The sequence below is a fragment of the Macrobrachium rosenbergii genome, chromosome 20, assembly GCF_040412425.1.
Source record: "Macrobrachium rosenbergii isolate ZJJX-2024 chromosome 20, ASM4041242v1, whole genome shotgun sequence".
In the NCBI taxonomy this organism is placed as follows: Eukaryota; Metazoa; Arthropoda; class Malacostraca; order Decapoda; family Palaemonidae; genus Macrobrachium; species Macrobrachium rosenbergii.
In genome coordinates, this window is record NC_089760.1 from 4394205 (window position 1) to 4421616 (window position 27412).

At 39.0% G+C, this 27412-nt stretch overlaps 1 protein-coding gene and 1 long non-coding RNA gene across 2 annotated transcripts in view; one reads left to right on the forward strand and one right to left on the reverse strand.

Annotated features, from left to right (window-relative positions):
* Nucleotides 1–5895: 5895 nt before the first annotated feature.
* Nucleotides 5896–27412, reverse strand: part of LOC136848999 (protein Wnt-4-like) — a 187179-nt gene continuing 165662 nt past the window's right edge. Inside the window, exons 5-9 of the mRNA XM_067121826.1 lie at nucleotides 14411–14546; nucleotides 10830–10962; nucleotides 9138–9283; nucleotides 8616–8735; nucleotides 5896–7132 (exon numbers count right to left, since the gene is read on the reverse strand). Of these exons, the coding sequence (XP_066977927.1) occupies nucleotides 6931–7132; nucleotides 8616–8735; nucleotides 9138–9283; nucleotides 10830–10962; nucleotides 14411–14546 (737 nt within the window). The 3' untranslated portion in view covers nucleotides 5896–6930. The remainder of the gene's footprint in view (nucleotides 7133–8615; nucleotides 8736–9137; nucleotides 9284–10829; nucleotides 10963–14410; nucleotides 14547–27412) is intronic.
* Nucleotides 18327–27412, forward strand: part of LOC136849001 (uncharacterized) — a 211745-nt gene continuing 202659 nt past the window's right edge. Inside the window, exons 1-2 of the long non-coding RNA XR_010856192.1 lie at nucleotides 18327–18724; nucleotides 20853–20926. This is a non-coding gene — a long non-coding RNA (uncharacterized lncRNA). The remainder of the gene's footprint in view (nucleotides 18725–20852; nucleotides 20927–27412) is intronic.

The window sequence follows — 27412 nt, forward strand, 5'->3', positions numbered from 1 at the left end:
TTGTGACATCGACCCAAAAAAAGTCTGCACTTATATATTTACATTACTTCTGGATTACCTTGGATAAACTTTAGCGACGTTAAGATGCGGATGACAAAAATGCATCGAGATTACATAAGCATACTATATGAACAGGCTCTTTACTGCAAAGATACGACTTGGTTGGGGAAGTGACGACACGGAAACAGCACGGCCTACCTCTAATTTGCGGCCCCGAGAAAACCCCTAACGCCTCTCTGCATGCCTTATCGTCACTTCGGTTCCCATTCAACACTTCTGCATTGGTTAATTTATCAAAAATTACATTTGAATCACTTAAAAGAGAACCCTGCTAAACTCAAGATATTGCTTACATAGGCAGTCTGCCTGTTACTAATACTTCTCGAACATATTTAGAGGCAAATGAGAACCACGAACTTGGCCGCCCGCTTCTCACTTGTGCTCGCATATCGCGGACGTTGTGAAGGATTGTCGGGAAAAAACGGATCCAATTTTTTCACGTCAAACCATCTTCACCTTTTCTTTATTCATTTTGTTTCTCACTATTCCATTCATCTCTATTCGTCTTGCAGATGTATGTCAAGTAAACCCCGTTAACTTCACTAAACCTTTTAATCACGTTATCCCATCACTTATTTTTATTCCATACCACATCCTTCGACACTCCTTGCTGAGCTAGTAGTTTTAATATTAACATTGTTTAAAAATAGAATAAAAGGGACTTCTTTGTTTTTCTACGGGACTAAGGATGTTTGGACTCTCTATTAAGCAGGAAAGAGTCCTGATAAGTCATGTGTGGATTTCCTGTAGATTCTATGAACTCTCCACTGAATGATTTGCAAAATTAACCCTTCTTAACAATGCGTTGATAAGTGAGGGTTTCATTAAACGCTTCTTAACACCAAATTTAATGATAATGGCACAAGAAATTATGTGAAATATCATTCTAACCGTATCTCTACTAAAAAAAGGAAAAAGGCTTCATCCAAAATGTATGTGGTATACAGAATTTTGTTCAGTATCCTGACCAACTATACCAAGACGTCGCTAATAATACAGTTGATATTGTAAGTACCAATATATCAAAAGGTGATATATATATATATATATATATATATATATATATATATATATATATATATATATATAATATATAATATATACATATATATATATATATATATATATATATATATATATATATATATATATATATATATATATATATATATATATAGTATTTCATTGTAAAAATACCATTAAAATCTGCTTAAAAATAACAATAAGTATTTGACCTTAATATGGAAGATTCTAATTGTGATATTTTTGATGTGTTCAGAGACAGAATCAGCCTCAGCAAAAGAGAGTGAAAAATTAAAAGCATTATCGCATCTCAGAGGAGTAAAAGTAAACTGCTCAGTACATGTTTTTTGGAATAACTCCAAGGGAATGATATTTGCACCCCAATTGAGGGAATGATATTTGTACCCCAACTGATGACATGCCCGGAGGAGAAACTTTTATAAGAATTAAAAGATCAAGGCGTGATTAGAATTGAAAGAATGAAGAAGAAGATCAGTGGAGTCTTAGTTGCCCTTCCAGATTTAATTATTATGTTCAGTTCTACCCGCTTACCTAATGTAATAAAAGCAGCATGGTTAGGCAATATATCCCAAGACTGAGGAGATGTTTTGTTAAGAATATGGTCATATGTTTGGGTCTTGTTGGCAGAAGCTGCTAGGCAAGCTTGCCACTTGTGTTAAATGCAGCGAACCAGAGCATTGTGCATGTTATAAAGAAGCAAAATGTATACATTGTGGAGACAATCGTCTATCTTCCTCACAGAACTGTGATGTGTACACTATGGAAAAAGAAATCCAGACATCGAGGGTAACTGAACATATCACATTTAGAGAGGCAAAAGAGAAAGGGTTAAACCAGTATGTTAGACCAGGAATATCTTTTTCAGTACTATTGCTAACCAAAGAAGATACGTAAACGCTACCAGAGGTGTTTCCTTCGGTATTGTAAAGGGAAGATCGGCGACGACCTGTACTATTGCCTCTTTGGAGGCTATGCCAGTAATTTATGGCACTCCTGCCTCTTCGGAGGCAGTGCCAGATGTACCTGGCACTCCCACCTCACTGGAGGCTGCACCAGTTATTCATGGTGTGTCGACCTCTTTGGCGCTTGCGCCAGCTGTAGCTGGCACTCCTGGCTCTTTGGAGGTTACATTATCTACTGTATATCTGGTGTTTATGTGTCACTGGAGCCTGCACTAGCTGTGACTGGTATCCCTGATGCTTCAGAAGATGCGTCAGTTGTGTCGGAGAATTCCACCTCTTCCCAGGTAGCGCAAGCATCGTCTGGTGCTCCTGAACCTGAAATTTCCATAACAAAGACGCCATCAAGGGTGCCAGTGCCCATGACACTGGAGAGGCCGTGCCATCTGTGGCAGGTTCCTATTCCAGAGAAGCAGCTCCATCGTCGACTTTGAAAAAGAAGGCTGCCATAAATAATCAGTCTCCTTCAGAAAAAAAAGCTGGAGCAAGGCACTGTATTTAAAGTACTTAAAAGAGACTCCATTTTAACGGCCTCAAACCCAAAATAAAATTATTTCGTTTCTCCAGCGGAACTGTCAGGGATTAAGAGCTAAATGAGAAGAACCAAGGTTGTAGTTTTATATATTTGTAATGACACCCCACAAAATCCTATTAGTATCCAGTCTACACTGCAAGTGATAGGTGTGCAGATCCATTTGCAAAGAAAATATGCAGTACGCTCTCCCTATCTACCGCCTTATAAAATCTTCCCAAACGATGAATTGAAATCCCGTATCCAACAGCTACCACGTTCCTTTGTTATTCTGGGAAATGTGAATTGTTGAAATTCTCTTTGGGATGATATCATTACCAATCAAAGAGGAAATTGCCTATGCTTCATCATAGAAAGTGAAAATGTGGGAATCCTCAACACTGGAGTCTACACATTTTCATGTTCAAATAGGCACATTGTCAGCAATTGACTTATCTACACGTAGTGATGACTGCCTTATTGATTTTAACTGGAAAATGATAAATGATAGATTTACCATTGACCATTTTCCAATAGTGGTGAATGTAGCTTCAAATCCTCCATCTTTAAAGCTACCTAAATGGAACATTGGTAAAGCTGATTGGGCAACATATCAGGAACACAGCTCAATAGATGACTCAACTGATGTCTTTCCCTCTGTAGATGATGCTCTTAATTTTTTCAATATAATTACATTTCCGGCTGGTCTTCAATCAGTACCTAGGACTTCGGGTATATTAATCCACTGACCAGTTCCCTGGTGGACTCGTAAATGCTAGGAAACTCATAGAAGAGTGAGATCAGCTTTCACCAGATATCGCAGACGAAAATGTGAGTACTACCGTATTGAATTTCGAAGAGCAAGGGCTCATTTCTGCATAGAAATTAAAAAGGGCACAAAGGGATTCTTGGATTAATTTCATCTCTTCACTAAATTCAAAAGCACCATTGACTTTAGTTTGGAAAGTTAGAAAAATAGAGGGCAAATTTACTCCTTGTCAACCTCTAGTTATCAAGATCAATGGTTGCGAAGTGGCAGATCCCCAGTTAGTGGCAAAAGAGTTTGCTGATCATTTTTCTAATGTTTCAAAGACAAATGATGATAGACCCTTTTCAGGTCTAAGAAGGCTAGTGGAACAAGTCGAAATTGATTTTAATACATCAAGGAATAAACAATACAATGTTCCTTTTACTGTGAGAGAATTTGAATCAGCCTTAAGTAAGCGTAGCGAATCATCTTCTGGTCTTAATGATACAACATATTCAGTGATTAAGCATACCCTCGGAAATACCAGACCTTTCAAATTAATCCTTATAAACAGAATTTTTCGAGAACATATCTTCCCTATGCTCTTGGGGATGTTAAGATGACTGCCATTCTCAAAAGCAGGAAAGACCCATGGATGTGTCAGTTATTAAAATTATCAAATGGATTTGTAGTATTATTATTTTTGGGGAGAACAGAACAACACAGATTAGATTATTGTATTATTTTTAATTTTGCGTTTCCCTTCAACATGCTCGGATAACAAACGGGATATGCATAGTTCCTTAAGTTCTGTTCATACTTCCGACTGTTGTTGGTTACTAAAACGAGAACCTAGATGCGGGGCATTGCAAATATTCACATTCGATGACTCACAAAGCTGAATTTTCACAAGATAGGTTTTCCTTTCTTTCTTTCTTTTTTTTTTGGATTGCTGTGGGATTTTCCGTTCGCTAGAACCTGCAACACTGCGTCAAATCGTCCGTAAGGAAGGCAAAGAAACAAAACTTCATCAATTCATAATTTTATTATCAAGCATCTCTATATTCTCTGAGAATTTTGTCATTTGCCTAATGCATGTCATCCCTTCAAAGGTGACAATATGTTACATTTTAGATGGGATTTGCTCATGATTATTATATTTTTTTTGCTACAGTTAGCAAGCAATTTTGGGTAGATACTCTACCTTCAGATAAATACAGTTCTGTGTTTTAAGACAGCTCTCGCTTTTGTTATTCACAAACCTTAATTTACATAATATGGAGACTTCTAAAAGGAAATACGGTATAGTCATTCCGAGTATCATATTTTTTTTACATACAATGGCATAATTTACACTAAAATACTACATGTATAATATGGACGAATCAGAAAAATCATTGATGCTTAATGTAATTTTTGAGGTTATTTAGATATTGTCAAATAATTTTCTTTTTCACCAATTATCCTATACAGTGATACTATATTATTTATGAGATAGTCTGATTTCCATCCTACCTTGAAAGTAATCCAGAAGAATATATATATATATATATATATATATATATATATATATATATATATATATATATATATATATATATATATATATATATATATATATATATATCACTGGTTTAGTCCTATGGGATGAGACAAGACTAGTACTGGATGGAATTTTCTCTTTAGTGTGTATTCAAAAGGTTCAAAAGACAACCAATCTATGTCTATACTTTAAATGATAAATCTGCTTACTTTTCTTACCATAAAGTCCACACAAATCTTACACTAAAAGATACATAATATTTTGAGGGCTAATCTACAGTCATTATCTAAGATCAATATGACCTAATTTGTCTGGTTAACATTAATTATATATAAGTATGATGTTTGCATTTTCATTGTTAAAGCACAAAATTATATAAATCTCAAAGGAAAATATTATTTACAAAACTTCCAAAGGCTTCCCCATTCAGCCATCTTTCTCCTTAATGGCAAAGATGTGGTGGTTTTTGACAAGCAGCTTTCGACCATAAGCATGCGCAGTTTCCAAGTTAGATGCTACTGTACGTTTTTGTCCAAGGACCGTCTTAAGGCAAGGGCCCAGTGGGTAGTTTAAGCACTGATTCTGAAACAAAATCTTCGTTAAAAGTGCCAATAAATAAGGGAAATCTTTCAAGTCCGTCGTCTCGTGGGTAGTGTTTTGCCCAAGGACTATATTGCTGTTAAGACGGTCCTGCTTGAACCTTCGATAATAAGAAAATTTTCGGAAATCATACAACGTCTTTTTCATTCTGCAGATTGACTCAAAGAAAAATAAATCCTTTACATGTAACAGGATGAAATTAGCTATTCAAATATTCTGTGATATGTATGATCGGGTAGTATGCTCACGATAACTGATTTTTTAAATGCTTGCTATGACATGGAAGAAGAACCCAACGATTTTCTGTACCAACAACGTGCTTCGCTATTCAGTCATGGGCATTACCTATTATCGAAGTACATATTCATTTACGGTGACTCATAAAACCAGATCTTTTATTCTGATCTTCGTCCAAACTGTGTCGAACAAATTTTTTTATTTTTTTTTTAGTCAGAGAGAGAATGCCAAGGTTATCGACGATAGCTACTTTAAACACGGAGTCTATCCTCGAGAGGATATGTACTTTTCATCTTAATAACTATGGAAGATAAAACAACAGTATTCAAGGATATCCTAACTTTTACGAAGCAGAAACTTCTACATGCTTCAGAATGATCCCTGGGAAGGAATTAGGAATTTGTCTAATTTTTATTTCATCGCTCACTCCAGTGTTACTCTTATAGTGCTTTTGGAAAAAGTTTCTGCTTTGTATAAATCCCATCTAATACTGTTCGACTGTTCTGAATTGGATACTGAAATGTTAATAGAATTCATATATTGCAATTGCACATGAAGTTTTACTATACACACTTTCAGCCTCGGTTTCACATTTACACATTTTTTTGTGACACACACTACCATAGATTCTAATTTATCTACAAAAGCAATCAGGTACAGAAAACATAAATTGTGGTAAATGATGATGACAGTAAGTCCCTGGCCATGGGGATTTGGTTATGCTTTGTATGTTGAAGACTTGGAAATACTTTTGAACACAAAAGAAATTTACAACGATGCAACAGGTTTTTATATATAATCATTCTATGGGATATACCACTAACTTAGGGACTAAAGACCGCGCAAGAAACGTCAGTCGTTGAATTCTAGCTAACATGTAGGCCTACTGTTATGACCAAGAGTTGCTTCAAAGTACACGGTAACTCAGCAAAGACCAGGCGGTTAGACACCGTAGATATCAGAGATCCCATTCGCGTTTCTTTTGAAAAACATTGCCAGATGAGGGCTCTGGTGTACGTTGCCTATTATCCTTTATTTACGATAAACAATCTCCTGTGGACCCTTTGGGTCCGTTCAGTTGCAATAATGTTCCTCACGCGTAACCTAGATATCAGAGATCCCATTCGCGTTTCTTTTTGAAAAACTTTGCCTGATGAGGGCTCTGGTATACGTTGCCTATTATCCTTTATTTACGATAAACAATCTCCTGTGGGCCCGTTGGGTCCGTTCAGTTGCAATAATGTTCTTCACGCGTAACCTGACACTGCTCGCAAATGACTTTACAGCACCAGATGAAGCGACAGTTGCACTTTTCCGAGACTTCCTTGACCATCGTCTGATACCCTCTGCCACAGCAGAGGATCTTGCATCCGTCCATCCCCCAGCTGGTCTTGTTGCATAACCGACTCGATGTTCCCAACACTCCCAGTCTGCGGACAAACAGGTAATTGGAAAGTATCAGTGAAATGACAGTTTATGTAAAACCCAGTACTTCGTGTCTGAAGATTAAACTATTAAAATAATTTGGTTCGAAAAGTACATAGAGTATGAAACATATCCAAAACAAATTTAAGCACTTAAATTAGATCTGTTTATCTTTTAAGTGCTGCTCAGTTAGGTGAAAGGAAAAATAAAAAGATCCAAATTTGACACAAACCACTTTTTTTTAAGAGTTTGCTTTTCAATCTGCTTCAGCATAATTCCCACTACAGTTTGATATTACGTTGCTAACACTCACTCACGCATCTATCTATCTATCTATCTATCTATTTATCTATCTATCTATATGTATATATATCTATCTATCTATATATATAAATAATATATATATATATATATATATACCTTGCTACATATAAAATAACGTGTCAGTGTATTATAAATTGAAATATATATATATATATATATATATATATATATATATATATATATATATATATATATATATATATATATATATATATATATGCACACTGGCACCCAGTGACGCTATGAAGACAGTTAAATCCTGTTGGCGATGATGTCTCAGTCCTGTAATGTGGAACTGAGGATCTGGACAATAAGAAGGTAACAGGTAAAATGATAATAATTATAAATAAAAACCCAAGAATAAATTGGGCGAGACTCAGACAATTGTTTATGGGCATAAACACCACAACAACAATTTACTGAACTAGAAGGTGATTTCATCATCCTTTTAATTCAGAGCAGTCCCCAAACTTCTTATTCATTTATGTTTCTTGTGCTTTACCTCAAAGATCTTTTCTGTGAAATTTTTTTACTCTCAACAGAAGAAGACTCTGGTCTGTAGCCACCTTTACACTTTGCTCAACAGGTTAATCAGCTTTTTTTTCATTTGAGCCTTGGCTCAGTGGTACTGATCTGTTACTCGATCTCCTCTTGTAGAGTTACAGGACGTAAGCTTTTTAAAAGCACGTTAAACGAAGAAGAAGAAGAAGTTTTTTGATCTATGGCAAGCTTTTACAGCCTCATTTTCTTTCTCTGTAAACGTGTTCTTTTGTGAACATGTTTTCAAACAGAATATTCGAGACTTGAAAGCTGTTCAGTTCTAGCTTGACGGTTGCAGTCCACAACAATCTGTCTTGGCTGCACAGGATGCGATGTTTTCCCCCAAATCCCCATAATTGTAGATTTCCCGTGATGTTAGCAATTGGAAGAATGTCCTGACAAAGGTTGTTCTTTTAAAAATTCAGTATTACTGATAAATCCTGTATTAAAAACTTTCCAAAATTTATTAGAAATGTATTTAGTTCATTTTCAAAATTCTACAATTCTAAGATAGCCTATTACTTGAAGCTTTCTGATTCTTTTACTGGCAAGTTCTTTTTTATGCCCATTTGGTGCTCTTCCTATTACTCTGCGCTCGCGCGCGCGCCTGTGCGAAATACTCACTTCATATTGCGATTACAGTAATCTGGAGATTCCTCGAGAAAGACCAGATCTCTCTTAGTAGGTCTCTTGTAACCTCTTTTCATTGGTCGCAGTTTCTTCCTCTTCTTGCGATTCACAAACCTAATGCAGAAGAAGAAAAAATGGTACAGTAAAAAAAAAAAGCGTGGATTAAGGATTACAAGATTTACTTAGCTTCGATCAAGAATATTCACCCATTCACGAGATGATAAAGACGTTACCAAATCGTAGTAGATATTAGATTAGCCATTTAATTTTCATTGGTCTAAAAGATGAGGAGAGGTTATATCCCTACATTAATAACACAAAGATCCATGTTTGGTGGTTCAGGAATGTCTTAGAGAGCAGTAAACAAAGTTTCTTAATCATAAATACATCTTTTATTTAAAATGTTAACAATAACCATAATCTCTTTAGCTTTGTATCTGAGAAAGACAAATTTATCTAAAAAAAAAAAAGCCTCTCCCAGTTATGGTATAGGTTAAAATTACCAGTGGTTCTTACCTGACATTGATTGCACTTTCAAATCGGCGCAGCAGAGAATCGCCGATGTTCCTGAAGCTACGAATTCTGCGCCAGCAGACTCTCATGGAACAAGAACCAGAGACGCCGTGACACTTGCACACCAGTTCCATTTCCTTCCGAATAGCCTGTGTCAAAACAGATACTTCTCTTAGCTTGAAGGTTCCCCAGTAATTTTGCTTCACCTGCCGTAAATCGTCTTAACAGACCAAAGGTGAAGGTTGTATCTAAGCAAATTTCAAGTGGCTCGCCCTTTCTGGCCTCAGAGCACAGCCTAGTCTCTCCATTAAGGATCAGCAATGGTCTAGCTATGCTTAGCTATATAATGAATGAATTTACAGTTAAGGCTCTTAAATTTGTTCCCACTCTTCTCCAAAGATGACCCCAAAAAGCCTTTATTTTCACCCAACCCCAGTCTTCTGAAATGCATTTTGTATTTAGTAATGCATTATCTTTTTTGCCTGGGTATTAACTCTTTCTCGACCTGTCCATCACCCCACCAACCCCGCTTCTTTCCCCTCTGCTCATTCCCCTTTTTACTGTTTACAGACTCTCTCTCTCTCTCTCTCTCTCTCTCTCTCTCTCTCTCTCTCTCTCTCTCTCTCTCTCTCTCTCTCTCTGAACTGTTTTTTATGGAGGGACATGGGCTATCTCTAGTATGGACTTTATTTGTAAAAGAATTTCTCTTATATGACAAAATTCCTAACACTCAACCAGACAGATTCCCAGATTTCACAGCTTAATGGAATCACTCGCGTTTGAAGGAAAGTGGTGGCATAAAAATGCCAAGTGACTGGAAAAGTGGCAGCGGCACGCAGGCAAGTAAAGCTTGGAATTATCTTGTAAACTAAAAATGATGGAATGTCATCTTAGTCAATGAAATGAGTTGTAGCTGGAAGTAAAAACAAGATCACTGAGACAGAGACTCTGATTCTATTCCATCAAGAGAAAATAAAGTAACTGTGTTTCTTGCACAGCTTTTAATCGGATATAAAGAAAAAAATTTGGTTATGCATTCGTACTCATTTTGTTTAACGGAGGGGCTATGTATTTTGGCATTTAAGTTTCGAAAATCCCGGTGGTCTTCAAGTGACTGTCTAATTTGCATGACTGACAGAGACTTCTATTGTAAGGTCAAATACAAAACAATTGTAATATTACAAGGGAAAGTAAGTTGGTTATAAAAAAACCGACAAAATATGAATCATTGTGCGGACGGTAATTTATACGGTTGCAAACTCGTGAATGTTTTTATTAACATTCTTCACGTTATTGACACGGGGGAAAAATGTTTGAAATCTTGAACAAATTTACCTTCATACTTGTAGCTGGAAGGAAGGAAGAGGAAAATGTCATTCCAGTGGCCTTTCAGCATTATTTTTTGCTTGTCAAGAAATCCATGCAAATTATTATGCCTTTTGGCTGGAATAAAATACGAGTAAAATACCATTGAATTATAAAGTAAACCTGCAAGATTAACTAAAGCAAAGATATCTATCAACACTAAAAATTACGGGACTGCAATAAAATAATGTTGAATAAAAAAGTAACAATATTTCATACTGAATGCCTGTCCTTATGCATGAAAATGATCTGTCTCTCTCTCTCTTTCTCTCTCTCTCTCTCTCTCTCTCTCTCTCTCTCTCTCTCTCTCTCTACATACCCCTGACTCACCCGTCGTCCAGCTTCATTGTTGTGGAGATTCATGAGACCGTCGGCTGTGCTTCGAGATTCCCTGGCGTCAACGAACTCTTTGCTGAAGTATTCCCCGAACCTCAGGTCCTCTGAGCATCCTCCCCATTCCCACCTGCAGAGAGAAGACTCTGTGACTGGATTGCATCTAATGTCCCACAGAAACAAGTCCAGGATTTATAATTCACTTTATCTAATATCCCATCAGTACCAAGTTTTGTAGGTCCCATGTCCTCAAGAGTATTTTCATCTGCAAAATGTAAGGTTCGTGAGCTCTCACGCACGGATACATGTACTAATGCGTTTGTATGAAGACAATGATATTAAAAAAGGAACACGAAAGGTGGTCTGTATTATAAGCAATCTGTTTGCCCCTTTTTCAGGGAAATTCTAATGTGGTATATTTATGATATGGTATATGGAACAGAATTTACCAAACACTGAAAGGAGGGTAATTTCAAGAGAACTTTGTTCTTTTCCGATAACAGTGCTATGAAGATGTTATTTACCATATTTAGCTACCATGGCCCAAGATAAAGTTCAATAGGATATGATTGTAGACAAACAGAAGGGATTTTCAATTGAAACTTTGTAGGGGATGAAACCCCAACCTACGTCTTGGTGGGTATATTTTTCGGATGACCATTTGTGACTGCCTGACCAGTGGTGTTTAGATGGCTAAAAACGAAGGATTTCGGAAAAATTTATGATGCTGTACACATACGGGGTTTTCATTCTACAGCTTTATAAACATTTTGACCAGTCTTTGGTGAAACTGGAGAAAACTATAGTTTATTTGCCTACCTTTTCAGTCTTACAGTTAAGGTCCTCGGCGAAGACAGATTATCAACAAGAATAGTAGATTATGTATCAAATGATTTCAGAACAGGAAATATTATAAGCTAAGAGTACCACGATGTTGAAAAAGTTAATAAGTGATATTAAAAATGCCTTTCCCTGTTAAACTTAGAACTTGTGTTCAGTAAAGTTTCTGATTATTAAACTATCTGAGAGACGAGAGAAATGTCACCGATTTCACAATCATTCACAATCTGTTACAGAGTCAGTTGAACTCTTCTCAGATTCTTGGACCAAAACTCCATGATGTCATTCTTATACCACTTCCATTCCAAACATTGTCTTTGGATTTAAACAGGTTAAAATACGACTTAACATATTCCATATACAGAATAAGAGGTCAGAAATGCTAAATCAATACTTTTGAAATCATCCATATAAAGCATATCTATAAAGTGATAATTTGCAAGAAAAATTCATATATATCATAACTTAAATATATATATATATATATATATATATATATATATATATATATATATATATATATATATATATATATATATATATATATATATATATAGTTACCTACTCACTTTCTTTTAAATTTGCAGTGTACCACCATTAACCTGTGATCCTACAAAAATCCATCAGGTGACCCATAAGAGTCTATAAATGTGACTCACCGTCAGTGTTTCCACCAAAATACTCCACAACGTAAAATATGTCAAATAGGACAGACGGAAAGCCTGGGGTGACGATAGGAGATAGTATTAAACGGATTTCCTTGCAGGTGCAATTTCCTCTCACAAAAAGCGACCATGTGTGAAACATTATTAAAATGGTAAAATCTTATAAGTTGCCAATAAGACTCCAGCCAACCATTTTTGCAATCTAACGTAACCTAGGGGTGTTTTCTTGTTGCAATTTTGCCGTATTAGCCATGGAAGGGGTGGGGCGGGAGGTATTGTCTTACCTTATAAGTCGTAATTTGATTCATTTTTTTTTATCATTTGCGCACGGTGTTTATGGGGTTCAAAGTAACGAGAATGAAGAGCTCTTTTAAAAAATGTAGTTTACAGTTTCATACTGTGTATTGGCAACTTATGAAATAATACCAAAAAACGAGCATACTGATTACAGTTTATTACACTTAATGAAACAAAGCATGATAAAGATTCAAAACAAAATAAATGTTAGACAATCGCAAAAAGTTTGGCCGAGTCATGAGAGGGTTCACCTTAATTTCAGTCAAGTACATTTTCTTATTTATGCCCAAAATGATGAAAGAACATTGAAAGGGGTACCTAAGCCATCCAAAAAGTTTTTACTTCAAAGTTCTTGTGGCAAATATTGATAACATCATAAGGTTTATAGGTATTACTTCACTTTATACCATTATTATATTTTGGACTTGAAAATATACTTTTCCTATCTTTTGATTTTTCCTTTGAACGATTCTGACATTATTTTTGTTATCAAACGAGTACTTCTGGAGAGTGAACCTGGCCCTTATACCCTACAGTTCGGGGACCGCAGTGGGAAAGCGGCGGGTTTGGATGGGGAAAACACAAAGCGAATGAAATACAAGGACATTAACCTCACTGATAATTCCCTTTCCGATTAAGGTAACTTTAGGAATGTTTTCAAGCTACTAGTTTTTTAAGCACTGAGGCGAGGGCCTCGTACCAAATTAGGTCAGATTAGTTTTGGTGGAGTTGGTAAAGGTCACTTGCTGATGAAATGAATGTCAAAAACGTTCAAAACACTAATCAAAACATATAAAAATGATGTTTTAAATTCCAAAATGCGAAAATGATTCAAAGTGAAATTATATTGGTTTATACATACATCATACATTATATATATATATATATATATATATATATATATTATGTATATATATATGTATGTATGTATGTATGTATGTATATACGAGAGAGGGATTCTCGGGTTGACAGGCAAAATAAGTGCCAACATATATCCATGGTCTCCCCTTCAAAAACCATTAGAAATCCGAAAAAATAACATGTAGTTGTCAATTTTATTAGCTGATGATATTTGCCTGGCTATCTGCAAGACTGAAAGATATTATGAGTAATCAGAGCCAACACCAGACTTAGTGTCAAGAATAAAATCATTATGCAAATAAACGAAACGATATTGTAAAACTGGTGTTAGTACACGTCTGTCAAAATTCTGAGAAGTAAAATACATTTAGAACCTGGTTTCTATGTAGTTTGTATCCATTTCAGGTGAGCTGGAAAGGTATTCTGTGCAAAACTTAAGCATATTTCGATAATTCTACAGTGGTTTCTTATAATCATCTTTGTTCTTACTTTTTAAGACAAGTTAATCTTAAGTATGTAAGAATTCCTTCCCTAAGGTGAAAATGTTAGCTGGAGTGACACATCCATGTTCTTGCTTATTTTTCTTTACTAATTCTTTGTTTACGTCTGACGGATTTTCCTAAAAACACACAAATATTCCTCATTTTTGAAATCATGTTAATTTGTGTGGCTGGTTGAAAGGAACACCAGGACTTGAATAGTTGAATTACAAAATGCGCTCAGTCATGAGGTCGAAAGAGTAAAGAACCAGTAAAAGTTTCCCGACGCAAATTCCGGGGCATGACCTTAATAATACCCTCCATGAACAAGAGATAAGTAAATATATAGGTATAAATGAATAAAAGCTTTACTTATATCGCTCCGTTCTTGTTTTATTTGTATCTAAGAAGTCGACAAAAACTTTTCGCAGCCTACCTTCCCCGAGTTGGTCTCTGCCGGATCCTCTCGTCGCAGCCGCATTCTGTGAGCTCTCCTCGACTGCACGCTCTGGTCACGCTGTAAGCAACACCCGCAGCCGAGATGGCATACACGTAAGCTTTCTCTCTGCTCTCTGTCAAAGGGAAAAATCATTTATTCTTAATGCGTTATTATTCTGAGGATTATTACTACTGAATTGCTTTGACACCAGTCTACATTTTCTGTGTGAGTTTTACGGTTAATAATGAAAAGGGAAGTGTAAGAATTCCATCCAAGCTGCTTTTTAAACTTCTGTCACGGAATGTAATCGCGACATAAAATATAAACAGAGTATACGGCCACGAGGTGTGCTTGAAAATACCTTAGAGTAAAAGTGAAAGTTCGTGCATTTAACTGTTTCAATTTCTCCTGGCTGTATATATATATATATATATATATATATATATATATATATATATATATATATATATATATATATATATATATATATATATATATATATATATATATGTGCATATTCGAAAGTTGTTTACCAATATATGTACTCACGTAATTCAACGGGTAGCCATTGTTTTGTTAATTTTTTGCCTTAATAGTAAGCATATTAGTATAGAATTTACTTGTGAAATCGAAGATAATCATACGCTTGCTTTTCTAGATATTCAGGTTCAGGTAAAAAATCTTAATGATAACTTTCACACCTCAGTCTTTAGAAAGTGTACTTTCACGAGTCATGTCTAAATTTCAATCAGCTGCACCTTTGATAGGAGGAATTTATTTCTGGTGATAGAAATTCATTTCTCGCTATAATGTGGTTTGGATTCCACAATAAGCTGTAGGTCCCGTTGCTAGGTAACCGATTGGTTCTTAGCCACGTAAAATAAATCTAATCCTTCCGGCCAGCCCTAGGAGAGCTGTTAATCAGCTCAGTGGTCTGGTTAAACTAAGGTATACTTAACGTTGCACCTTTGAAATATAAGATGAATGTAGGACTGAACCTATTTATTTTTGGTGACGCTTTCCATCCGGATGAAGATGAGGACCGGGTTAATTATCTGGACACAAAATCCCACGAACCTACAGTGAAGTTGCCTCGTCCATGTGCCTTATGTTGAAGTCCGGATTTGGCAGTGGAAACATTGGAATGGATTTCCAAGAATATTTCTGGGATGTCTCGCCATATGTAGGCAATGATTCAAAAAGGGAACCAGAACCATATTTTAGTCATGATCTACTGTAGATATAAACATAAGATTTTATCAGTTGTTTTGAGAAGGCCAGTCTTCTCCCGGATGTCCAAGATTCAGTGGAAGAAATTATAACACTGTGATAAGTGCTGTCTTCACCAGCAGTAATCAAAATTGTCTTTTTTTATTTTTTGAATATCAGAACGAATAAATATTATCTGGTGAACGTGTGAAGAGAGGAAAATTTAAATGCATTTTGCATCTGATGTTGATTTCAAAACGCGGTATAAGGAAGACGGATCTGCTCTATAGTCGCTCCCTGATGAAGACTCTAAGCGGTATTTGTGACCATTCCCTTTATTTGTACGTTCTATTTTTTGACAAATAAAGAAGATAAAATAATCTAAAACGCCTAACAATGAATTTTGACCAAACTTTGGAAACTTCATTATCGTCTAATTATAAATGTATATTACTGTCTACTGATTTCATCATTATGCATACATAGCCGAAGAAAAAATATTCTCGTTCAGTAGGATAAATTAACCTTTATCTACATCATTCCCAGTGAAAATAACCCATTATTCATCATCTCCCTATGTTATATAGTTATGTACATTAATTGTTAACTATTTTGCCCTTTTTCGAACACATTTTGTAATATTTCGTTGGCAGTGGACGTATATATTGGTTGCATAAGTTTAAAATATTCTTTATCTAACACCGAAAAGCAGACGTATATATATATAAAAAAAAAACAAGAAACGAAGCAATTACCGCCTAACCGCCTTCCTTTTTCACTCAGTTTGTCTATTTTTTCTTCGAAACAGGTACCCAACCACTTTCTTTAGACTAATCTGGAAATGTTTTCAGAATTGTGATGAGCGGCGTATTAAAAAGATATAGCCCGAATCGTTTAGAGCATTTTAGGTAGTACAAAATTAGTCCTAGCTGGGATTAGCATATTTATCACTCACAAGAAAAAACTTTACAACCAATGTGTGTGGTAAACGGCTCACTTCAATCATGCTAATCAGAGGGTATGTTAAGGAATATTCGGGACCTGGTATAGGTCCTCCGCGCTGACGTCATATACTGAAGAATGGTAGGCAGTGACGACGACCCCTCGACTGGCGCATTTGCAAACCAAACTGTTTTATTAGTGTTAGAATCAAGAATGATAGCAATTAGCCATTCTAAAACTTAGTGAGAAATAAGTTTTGTAAAAATAATTTGAATTATAATTCTTCCCAAGCCTGTATTTTCTTGCCTACCATCATAAAGCAGAATAAAAAGCAAGGGTTGCCTTTAATGCATATTAGTAATTCACCATATATTTAGGCAAATAAAAGAGCGTTGTTTACCTAGTAATTCCTGTCATTTGACTGAGTGGTAGATATGGACTCCTGGGAATAAAAAGTGAGTGTTGGACGAAAATCAACTCTTGAGAGAGAGAGAGAGAGAGAGAGAGAGAGAGAGAGAGAGAGAGAGAGAGAGAGAGAGAGAGAGAGAGACATGTTCTTCTCTGGAGTCTGATGGGTGGAGTCGGTCATTTAACAAATGGTAATTTTACCTGACTTTTGTGATGCTAATGGCGAAATGTTAAAAAGTCTTCTGCTGGAGATGAAGTGGACTAAAACCTTGTAAAGTTCAAGTGTTATTTAAGGGGAGCTTATATTGCAGCGGAACAACCTCGGCAAAGCAAGAGCTTTTTTCTTTTTCTTTTATCGTCATCATGTGTCGACAGTCCGCCTCCCAATTTCGGCCGTGTGATGTTTGGAAAATCCATGAAAGGAGTACATTGAGCTTCGTGTTGTTTAAACACAATTTTAAAATTGTCTTATGATTTTTTCATCAGATTCCCATAAGTTTTATTATTTTCATTTTATCAAACGGATTATATAATAATAAAGTGAACTCTTGGTTAACATGCTTCCTCTTTCGTCACGGTGTTCCGGGTGGTCAACTCACTGCACCTCAAATACAAGCAACGTTCAGATTGTGTTTGCAATAAACACCTACAGTGAGCTGCAGCTCTTGTTATTCATATCAGAATCACTTCTCCTTTGATGCTGCAATTACAGCGAAAGTTGACAGTAAATTCTTCCATACATTGAGCAATAGTTTTATTGTAGTCTGAGGTGTATACATTTTGAACAAACTAAGAAAATGCTTTGTTGAAGTTACTTTTACTTAAGGGTGTGGGGTACAAAATAACGCACTCTTCAATGACAGCTTTATTATCATAACGCTGGTTTACCAAAAAGCCGTAGGATTGTGTATGTGTATAAATAAATGCAGGCAAAGTTGAGTGGGCATTAAAAAATGATGACAGAAATTGTGGTCTACAGGTATTTAAAATCCTCCAGGTTTTATATTACGCATATCTTTGGATTAACGAAAGAGACGGTATAATTTATTTTAACATTTTTCTCTTATTGAATTATGTAGGTTCCATTTTTATTCGTTTTAAAATTCACATCAAGTGCAACACAGTAAAAGCTAGGTTCAGAAATCAGTTGTTTATATTTTTTAATCAGTCACTGATTTTTAATTAAATGCTCCAATAGTTGTGTATAAATGAAAGTTTTTTTTGACTTTTTAACAGTTAACGGCCTAGAATTAAAACTGTAAAATTGTAACCCAGATACATAGAAGACTTCCAACAACACATACTTAGGAATTTCTACAAAATATTGGAACGGTGACAGCTGTGTTTCGTCTTCAGTGTTTATCTGTAGTTCGTGAAGTCAAGTACACGATTTGAGTGTTCCTAACGTTGCTTAATAATTCTGAACTTGGAAAACGTACATTGCGTTTAGTTTTTGGAAGTGACAACTTATATAGGCAAGGTAGCCTTAATTGTTTAAGAAAACTATAGAAGTGTTACGAAAAGGTCATATGTACTATTCAGAAATGTTTAGAAAGGTGTAGCTGGGCCAGAGTGAAATGAATTAGCATTTGTTTTCGATGATGCTGAAGTTACAAAACGATTGCCAATTTCTGTGGGATACTTCTGTTACTACAGAAAAACGACTCGGGGATGTGAATGTAATCATAGTGCTGGAACGATAGGGTTCAGGAGTCTAATTAGGTGCAGTTACCGGGATTATCAACTTCAAAGGTAGGTTATGCATGTGTTAAATTGAAAATAGCCTCGTCAGCGGTGTTTTACCCGGGTAAGAATGGTTTATAAGGGTTATTAACTTTACCGCCTTTCGTATTGTGCATATATAAGACTTACATAAGCGTATATAAGCGGGAAATTAATTATTCGTATGCTTTTAGAACAGTATACATAGGCTAAACGACCTCTTAAATTTTAGTATATATATAAACCAAGGTTTTCTGATAGTTTCTGATTAGATTCTTAAAGATTTTTTCGTTAATTTCTGTCGCAGTGCTGTTATTCCCCCCCCCCCAAAGCAATAATGAGGGGACATGCCTCAATGTGGTGTTTGGGGTGGCGTAGCCTAGGCTTAAGTGACAAGTAGCATATTTACCACAGAAATAGAAATAAACGCGGAAATGTATAATAAAACTAATATCGCTCCCTCCTGGTTCCTTAACCATCAGTTTACGTCCGACTTGGACGAGGTGAAGTACCACCCTCTTGGGGATGAACGTAAAAACTTAAATAAAAGACGGTAAATATCATAAACATAAACAAAAGGCATAAATGTAAAAAAAAAAAAAATAAGCAAAGGACGGTAAGTATTCAGGTCGGTGATTGGGGGAACCTCATGGGGTTTTGGGAAGGGGAAAAATTGTCTATTAACGCAATGGTAAACTAAATTATGTGTAAAACAAATGGAGCAGATGAAAAAAGAGTGTATTCTGTAATTTTAGGGAAACATCATGATCCAATCAAACTTTGGATGTTTATCCGGTAAAATGTTATAAGTTGCCAATATAAAATAATGCCACGTAACCCAGGGGTGTTTACTGGTTACAATTCTGCCGTATTAGTTATGGAGGGGGCGGGGGGGCTGGTATTGTCTTACCTTATAAGTCGTAATTTGATGTAGAGATCTTTTGAGAGATCCATTTTAACCCTGGCAAAAAGTTTACCGGCTGCACATAAAAGGACAGGCCTACACCATAACATAATTCTTGCCGCTACATCAAACCCTGGGAAGGCTTTGTCTCCCATGGAATCCGAATGACCTTGGATAAAATATTCTGGTGAGACTCCGTGTGTCTTGGTTATTGATATTTGTAATGGTTTTGGTATAGGCCTAGGTGAAAATGTGGTAAACCTGTAGAACAGGTTTGTGGAGACTCATATTTCTTTGGTGGTCAGACGTACATTAGCAACAGCTAGAGATGAACCTTCACTAACGTGATAACCTAGAACACCCTATTCTGACTTCACAATCAATTGGGGACTATTGTGTGAATTGTGAGTTTTGTGTATTTCATACATACTGAAAAATTTGTGAAACTAGACTATTGTTAAATGTACTGTATTGTCAAAACTTCATTAGTTTTGGGGAAAGAAAACGACCAAATTGTAATGATATTTGGATATGTGCAAGCTCTGAAAATGATCAGCCTATGGAAGAGGTGATTGAATTTGAATGTGAAATAGACTAATGTTTTCTGCTGGTTTTGGATAAGATTTTGATCAGTTTGACAAGGGAAGAATGTCATGTTTGGAAGTCTGTGGTTTCTCAAAATGACCACCACTTAAGAAGTCAGTGATTTTATATATATTAAATAAGGCTTTTAATATTTATGTTATATGACTGACAAATCTCACTTGCATGGTTGGTTAACTTAGCCCCCACATCCAATGATAATGGGGGACCACAGTGGGAAACCTGAGCCCCAGGGTCAGTGTTATGCATGTCTCATATGTAGCTCCTCAATGCAAGAAATCTTATGTAAACTCCTCAGCTCGGGAAGTCTTGTCTTGTGGAGATGATAATTTCCAAGTACAGTACTGTATTACAGTACCACATTGTAGATCCCCTTCTTATGATAAGTATCAAATACTTTTAGAACTATTGCACAGCTATGATTCTGTTAGTTTTACCTGAAGTAGTATGATTCCGTATTGTATGCTAAGCTCAGAGGCTTCATGTTTAGTATTGACTTAACTTTTGGCAGGGTGTGTGTTGTCTCATGCTACATTGTCATCTTACCAGTTAACATATTGACGAAAGATCATCTCTTATTACTGGCTTACATTCAGGATATCTTGATGAAAATGGGCTTCAGCAGTAACAACTCATCTCTTACCATTTCAGGTACATACAACTGCCATCAGCTTGAAGGTCAGGTTTGGTTAAGGGAGGAGCTAACAAAATAACGAATAAGTAAGGTATGTAATCAAACAAATATTGTTTCTCCTTAATTTATGGCATTCTGTGGTATTTTAGCAGACTCCAGGTAAGACAGGTAAGACCTGCAACCCAAAGGTAGGTTAAGTGCATTCTTTTGTGTCACCTCTTATAGTGCTGTTGGTCAGGTTAGTAGGGTCAAAGGGACAGAGCTTTTAGTCAGGTAGAACCTGGTGCTCCAGGATAGCTTAGGTTAGGTTGCATATCTGTGTTGCACTAGATTTTGTATTCCCACACCAAAAAATTCCAATTTCTAGCTGTCAAAGTGTAATTCCTATCATAGTTAGATTTAAGGGTATGGTTATCCAACCTTGTTGGATAGCGGTGAGTGGTTCCCTCATATTTTACACACACAAACACATTTATTTGAAACTTGAGAGCAGAAACTTTACACAAGTTTCCCCAGTAGAATTACCAAAAAATTCCTAGAATTGTTGGAAATTATTGATAAATACTAATTATTTGGGATGAATCTTACCTACTACTAAAGAAAGCTGTATCTCTGTGCTGGCAGCAGAGTCAGCATTCAAACAAAAGTAGAACACTTGGCTGACCTGGGTGATAGTCTAGTTCACCTGTTCTCCAGTAGGTGTGTTGTTAATGTTTTAGCTCTTTTCAGAATTCTCTTCACAGTAGTGGTGGGAGGTTGTTGGTATTTCTATGTTTTGGCTGTTGGCTGTTTTTACAGTACAGTATTGTAACTCTCACAGTAACCAAAGCCAAGAATGTCAGGTTCTGTAGGAATGATTAGTACTATGTTAGCAGGATGTTTAATTTTAAATTACATGAACACACTACAGGGCTACTGGGGTCTAGAGTGTGATCTTGAGAATATACATGAAAAATTTAGGGATTGGTCGAAGGACTTTATGCTTAAGTTTCTTAGACATTTTTGGTTTCTCCTTTTGATCATCATCTTAATCTGGCTCTTTTTTTAAGGCAATAAGGCAGTTTCAGTACAGGAAAACAGAGACTTTCTTTGACAATCTTTCAAGTCAGGAGTAAATATTCCTGCTCCTTCTCCTTTAGGCCCACCAGTACAATTTGTCTCCCCTCATCACAGGTCATCTTCAGCTGCTAAGATCTTTCATGGATCTGCATCATGATTCGATATGAGTACAAATACTTGATTGAATGAAAAGAAATGAAGTTTTCAGCCCACAGGTTCTGGTGAGAGGTCGACTTTAGGCCTTCTGGCATGTTTGGAGAGACATAGGAGCAGAATCTTGGTTGGTAGAGGTGCAGAAGAAGGGCTGTGTAATTTCTCTTTTGTTTCCCCCTCCATTGGCACCATCTCCCATAGCCTTTACTTTGTATTTTTATATAAGTAACTTACCCAGTAATTACTTAGCAAAGAGTTTCTACTCAACAACAGCTAAAATTTTCAAAATTTGCGTTAGCGACTCTCTTTTGTTTGTGTAGGCGACTAGCCGACTAATAAAGCCCAGAAAATCTATCTAAATAATCAATGCTGACGGCCCACCTTTCAAAGAATTCAAATTCAGCTGCGAATAGGTAAGAGAGGAACAACTCAACCAAGAGCTCAGTTTGTTTCTGCCGGCTTAGACCACACACAGTGTTAAGATTCGCAGCTGAATTTGAATTCTTTGAATGAGATCTTCCCTGTTGATGAAGTATTTTTGACCTAGTAGCCTTCAGCATTGATTATTTAGATAGATTTTCTGGGAAAACCTTTATTGTGACTTAGTTCTCTTAGGAGACTTACTGATTTTACTTGTACTTCTAGTTGTCAATGTCAGACTCTAGCTCTTCTAGTTTTCAGTATTGCAGCAAAGGCTGTAATGCTTGGTAGACAAAAGCTAGCTATGACTCGCATACCTTTTGCACTGCATGTAGGGGACAGGTATGTTCTGTTGAACTGATGTGCAAGGAGTGTAAAGAGTAGGATGAGAAAAAATGGAAGACATTAGCTTTTCACATTCCTAAATTAGAGAGAGACCTTAAGAGGAAAGCAGCTTTCTAGAGCAGAAGTAAAATCTGTAGCTAGCCAGGGTAAAGATCCTATGTCTAGTAATGTTGGTGTGCCTGTTGTCTCTTCTGCTAAATTAATTTTTCCCATTTCCAGCCCTCCTCCAATTCCACCTACTCTGTCTTCTGGCTTCCATACTTCCGATCTGGACTGCTTTGCCAGCCTTGATCAAAGGTTTCACCAAAAGTTTGGTATAAGCTACTCGCTAGTTCAGTGGCCCAAATTAGGGAATCTACGCATTTCCTCATGGACAAGTTTAGTGAGAAAAGTGCAAGTGCAAGGGAAGTGATAGTGGAGGAGGTGGCTGCCCATCCCACTGACTCTCCTAGGTGAAGGTCACTGCCATACTCCCCCAACCCCAGGAGGAGGCATACTGGAGGTCCAAGGGAGGTTGTTGGGGTCTGCCCATGGGTAGTCGCTCTCTCATTCGCACCTGTTGTGTCCCAGGTTGCAACAAAAGACAGCCACTGGAAAGGTGTCTCAGGTGTTCATCTTTCTTCGAGCTCCGGAGACTTGAGTCTGAGTAAGGGGACAGTGGCGTTTCTTGGATGAATCGTGCCATCTGAAGAGGCATTCGACGTTCAGGGATCAGTCCCCTCCACTGCCCATCAAAAGGCATAGAGAGCCCCTTGTAGCCCACAGCAGTAGTGCAGTGCTTGGGATGGTCCCGATCAATGCCTCTTCTTGGGAGCTCCTGCGCTCTTCTGCAGGATGCTCTTTAGGGAGCGAGCGCCCATTTGTCACCGAGTGCCCAGGAGTATTAGAGCACCCAGTAGTAAGTCTCGTAAGCCATCCTTCCCCCAGCGTGTGTCCTGGGGTGGGTGGGAAGAAGTGTAGTAGCTTCCGTTCAAATGTTGATGTTGAACCGCTCGCCCTTTGCTCCTCTTGCAGGGGGCGTGTGTGCAGCCTGGTGTTCCTGGGTTTGTCTGGTGCGCCATCATTGCAGGGTCTCTTGTCATGCCTGGTGGGTGCTCCTGTTGTAACCCACGCTACCACTACCCCTACCATCGGCACTGTGATGATAACAGCCTTCACCAAGATGCCAGTAACCATCTTGTTTCACCAGGGGACCCAGGTGACCGCTATACCGGCATCCCAGCACGTAGTGCCTCTGCCTCCAGGCTTCACCGTGGCCCCACTATCCCAGGCCAGACCCTCGATGATGGTGACCTCCACCATTCCCCATCTGATGGTTCCTGCTCCTGCTGCTCCTGGCTTTGCTGGCTCCCTGGCTGTCCTGGCTTCTCCACCTGCCCTGGCTATCCTGGTCGCCCCAGTGGCTGCTCCTGGCTTCCCTGGCTCTCGGGCTGTCCTGGCTGCACCATCTGCCCAGGCTGTCCCAGTCACCCCAGTCGCTGCTTCTGGCATCCCTGGCTGCCCCGGCTGCCCCTGTTGCCACTCTGGTAGACGATGTTCCTGCAGCTCGGGTTGCTCCCGCTACCCTGGCCACCCCAGCTGCTTCTGTGATGTCTGCTGCTCCCTCCTGGATGGGGGATTTGATTGCCATCATGAAGACAACAAAGGAGAAGTCGAAGAAGAGGTCTTGGAAGGTGTCGTCATCTCTGTCTTCATCTTTGTTGTTGTCTTCGTCTGCTACCTCCTCCCCTTCTTCATCCGAGGCTTGTCAGTCAAAGAAAAAGAAGGCTGCCTCTCCCCACCTCCTAAGAAATTCCATCTTGGGACTTCTAAGGGCTGCCTCCCTTCACAGGGAAAGCCGTGGGATCTCTCATTGGCTCTTTCCAACCTGCGGGTCAGGGAACCGAATCGCTCACCCCTGGGTCTAGCGTTTTGGGAGCTGCTGGTGTGTAGACCTCGATTTGCACACCCATTGCTGGTTCTAAGAAGTCCTCTTTGAAGGCTGGCACTATGCTGCATGCCTGTTCGCAAGCTGCTCTGAGTATCCAGGTCTCTAAGGAGACTTGGATATCCTGAACCAGTGTCAGAGAGTCTGCTCACCATACTGATTCGGGCTCAGGACGAGAGAAAGAGCCAAGACATGCAGATGTCTCGGCTCTGCCTGCTGGCACTTCTTCTGATGCCATGCCAGGTTCCCAGGCTGGTGCTTTGGTCTCTCAGGTCCGAGTATCTGGAGAGACAGATAGGAGATCCCCTGTACAGTCTTCTCGTGAGGTTCCGGCCTTGAAGAAGACTGGGGCCTGTCAAGAGGACAGCGCAAGTTCTTGCCAGCCAGCCAAGTGTTCAACTCCACCAAGTCACCGATTGCACTGCAGGTTGATGACCTCTCTTGGCCCGCCCCTCCTGCTGGTTCCACAGCCCTGGCTCACCTGTCCCCTCAACCTCCTGGGGTTTCCCCTCGAAGTCTCTGGAGAGTCCTCTTGAGTTCAACTACAAAGGCTTACATTCCTGGCTCGGTTCTTGGATCATTCTCCCATGTAGTGAGGAAGGATCAGCGGTTCTCCCTCCTGCCGGGAGAGTAGATCGGGAGGACAAAAGGACTTGAGGGTCCTCTCCTGCAGACCCCCTGAGATACAGAGGACTTTTGCAGAGGTCATTGCGCTGATTTGTCAGCTTAACAACCTTGGGAAGGGACCACGGTCTCATCTGTGGATCGTCCTTCTGCCTTGAATCCTTCTGGGGTCTGAAAGGAACCCAAAATTTTGTGGGCTGCTGTGATACACGCTTGCCAAGGGGGGTTCTTGATCAGGTGAATAATTGTTTCTGGGCAGGAGAATCTTGGCCCGCCCAAGCTGCTCCTCCTGGCCTTCCACAGAAGCAAGCCTGGCATTGGGGTGCCTGATTCTCCTCACATCTTATCCCCTCAACCTCCTGGGGCCACTGCTTCTTCAGGCAGTCTCCTGGCTGGATCTGTGGTTCACAGTATCCAAAGTCAGTGTTCCTGGTTTGCCAGTCTGGAGGTAAGGATCTTGCAACCTCAGACGCAAAACAAAAGGTGCAAGCCACTGTCCTGCTTGAGCAAACGGACCATTGCTGTTCTGAGAGTGCTGGTAGATGCTTCAAGACTGGTCTTTTCCATAAGGCATTGGCAAAGACCTCCGGGTCTTCTGCAGCCCGGCCTCTGAGCCAGGCTCCCCCCAAGAAGTCACAGACTTCGAAGGGTGCTCATAGGACACCCATCCTCCTTCTTCCTGTGGAAAGGGCATCCAATCGTGCCCCTTTCAGCCCTCTTTCCAGTCCAGAAATGAGGGCAGGCACTAGTCCTGCTGCCAGTCTTGAGTGACAGCGATACCTCTGGGTAGGATGTCCTTCTTGCCCGCCCCTTATCCCATCTCTCGTTCTTGGTTTGAGGTCTTGCACTCAAGCAAGAGGTGCAAACCATGCTGAGCAAGGGCTGGTGGATGAATGACAGGAACTGCTTAATAGGAGTACTGTCCCAGTCTCAGACCCTAGTCCTTTCCCCCTCAGATGAGAAAGGACATGCTTTTGTTCCTCAGAACATGCTTTTGTTCTCAGACGTGTCGACTGAGGGATGGGGCGCACATATAGAGGAGTTGCTGACTTCAGGAGTGTGGCACCGAGATAACAAGCACCTTCACATCAACATCCTGGAACTCAAGGCAGCCTTCTTGGCTCTCCAAGAGTTTCGGGATTGAGTGATGGGACACGCCATGGTTTTGATGAGTGACAACACCACGGTAATGGCATACATCAACAAGCAAGGGGGCATGGTGTCCCTTTCGCTTCATCAGTTGTCAATGCAGATGCACAAGTGGGCTCTGGCTCACTTGGTAGAGCTGTCAACCAGGTACATTCCAGGCAAGAGGAATGTAGTGGCAGACAAGCTCAGGTGTCAGAATCAAGTGATAGGGACAGACTTGTCCCTTCACCCAGACATTGCGGAAAGATTGTTTGATCTGTGGGGGCATCCAGTCAGATCTGTTAGCCACCTGGCACAACAGGAAACTTCAGGTCTTCTGCTCAGTCATGCCAGACCCATGAGCTGCTACAGAGGATGCGTTCCAACACCTGTGGGACAACCCTGATGTCTACGCCTTTCCTCTGTTTTGTTTGATTCGCAAGGTGATCAGCCAAGTGTTGATCACCCCGAATCTGAGGATGATTCTGGTGGTTCCCAAATGGCCTTAGGCTGTTTGGTATCCCGACCTGCTAGCTCCAGGAAGTGCAGTCCGTGTCTTCACGCCTGGTGGTTATCCAGCATCTCATGCGAGCAAGACGCTTTTCATGCCACGCGCAGCAACAGATGGCTGGACACCTCAGGCAGTACTCTGCAGTGGTATACCAGGGAAAGTGAGCCATCTTCTGTGGTTGGTGTTGTAGAGGGGGGTGTCTCTCTCCAGTCGGAGCTACTATTCAGCAGGTCATGGACTTCGTCTTTCTTTGCAGAGAGAAGCTTCTCTCCGTTTCAGGCGTAAAAGGCTACAGAGCTGCACTCGCGAGGTGTTTCTCCTATTGCACCTTTCAAACTTTTTACTGTCAATTTCCGTTTCAGTGCTGAATGACCGCATAGGTCCCAGTGCTTGGCCCTTGGCCCAACTTT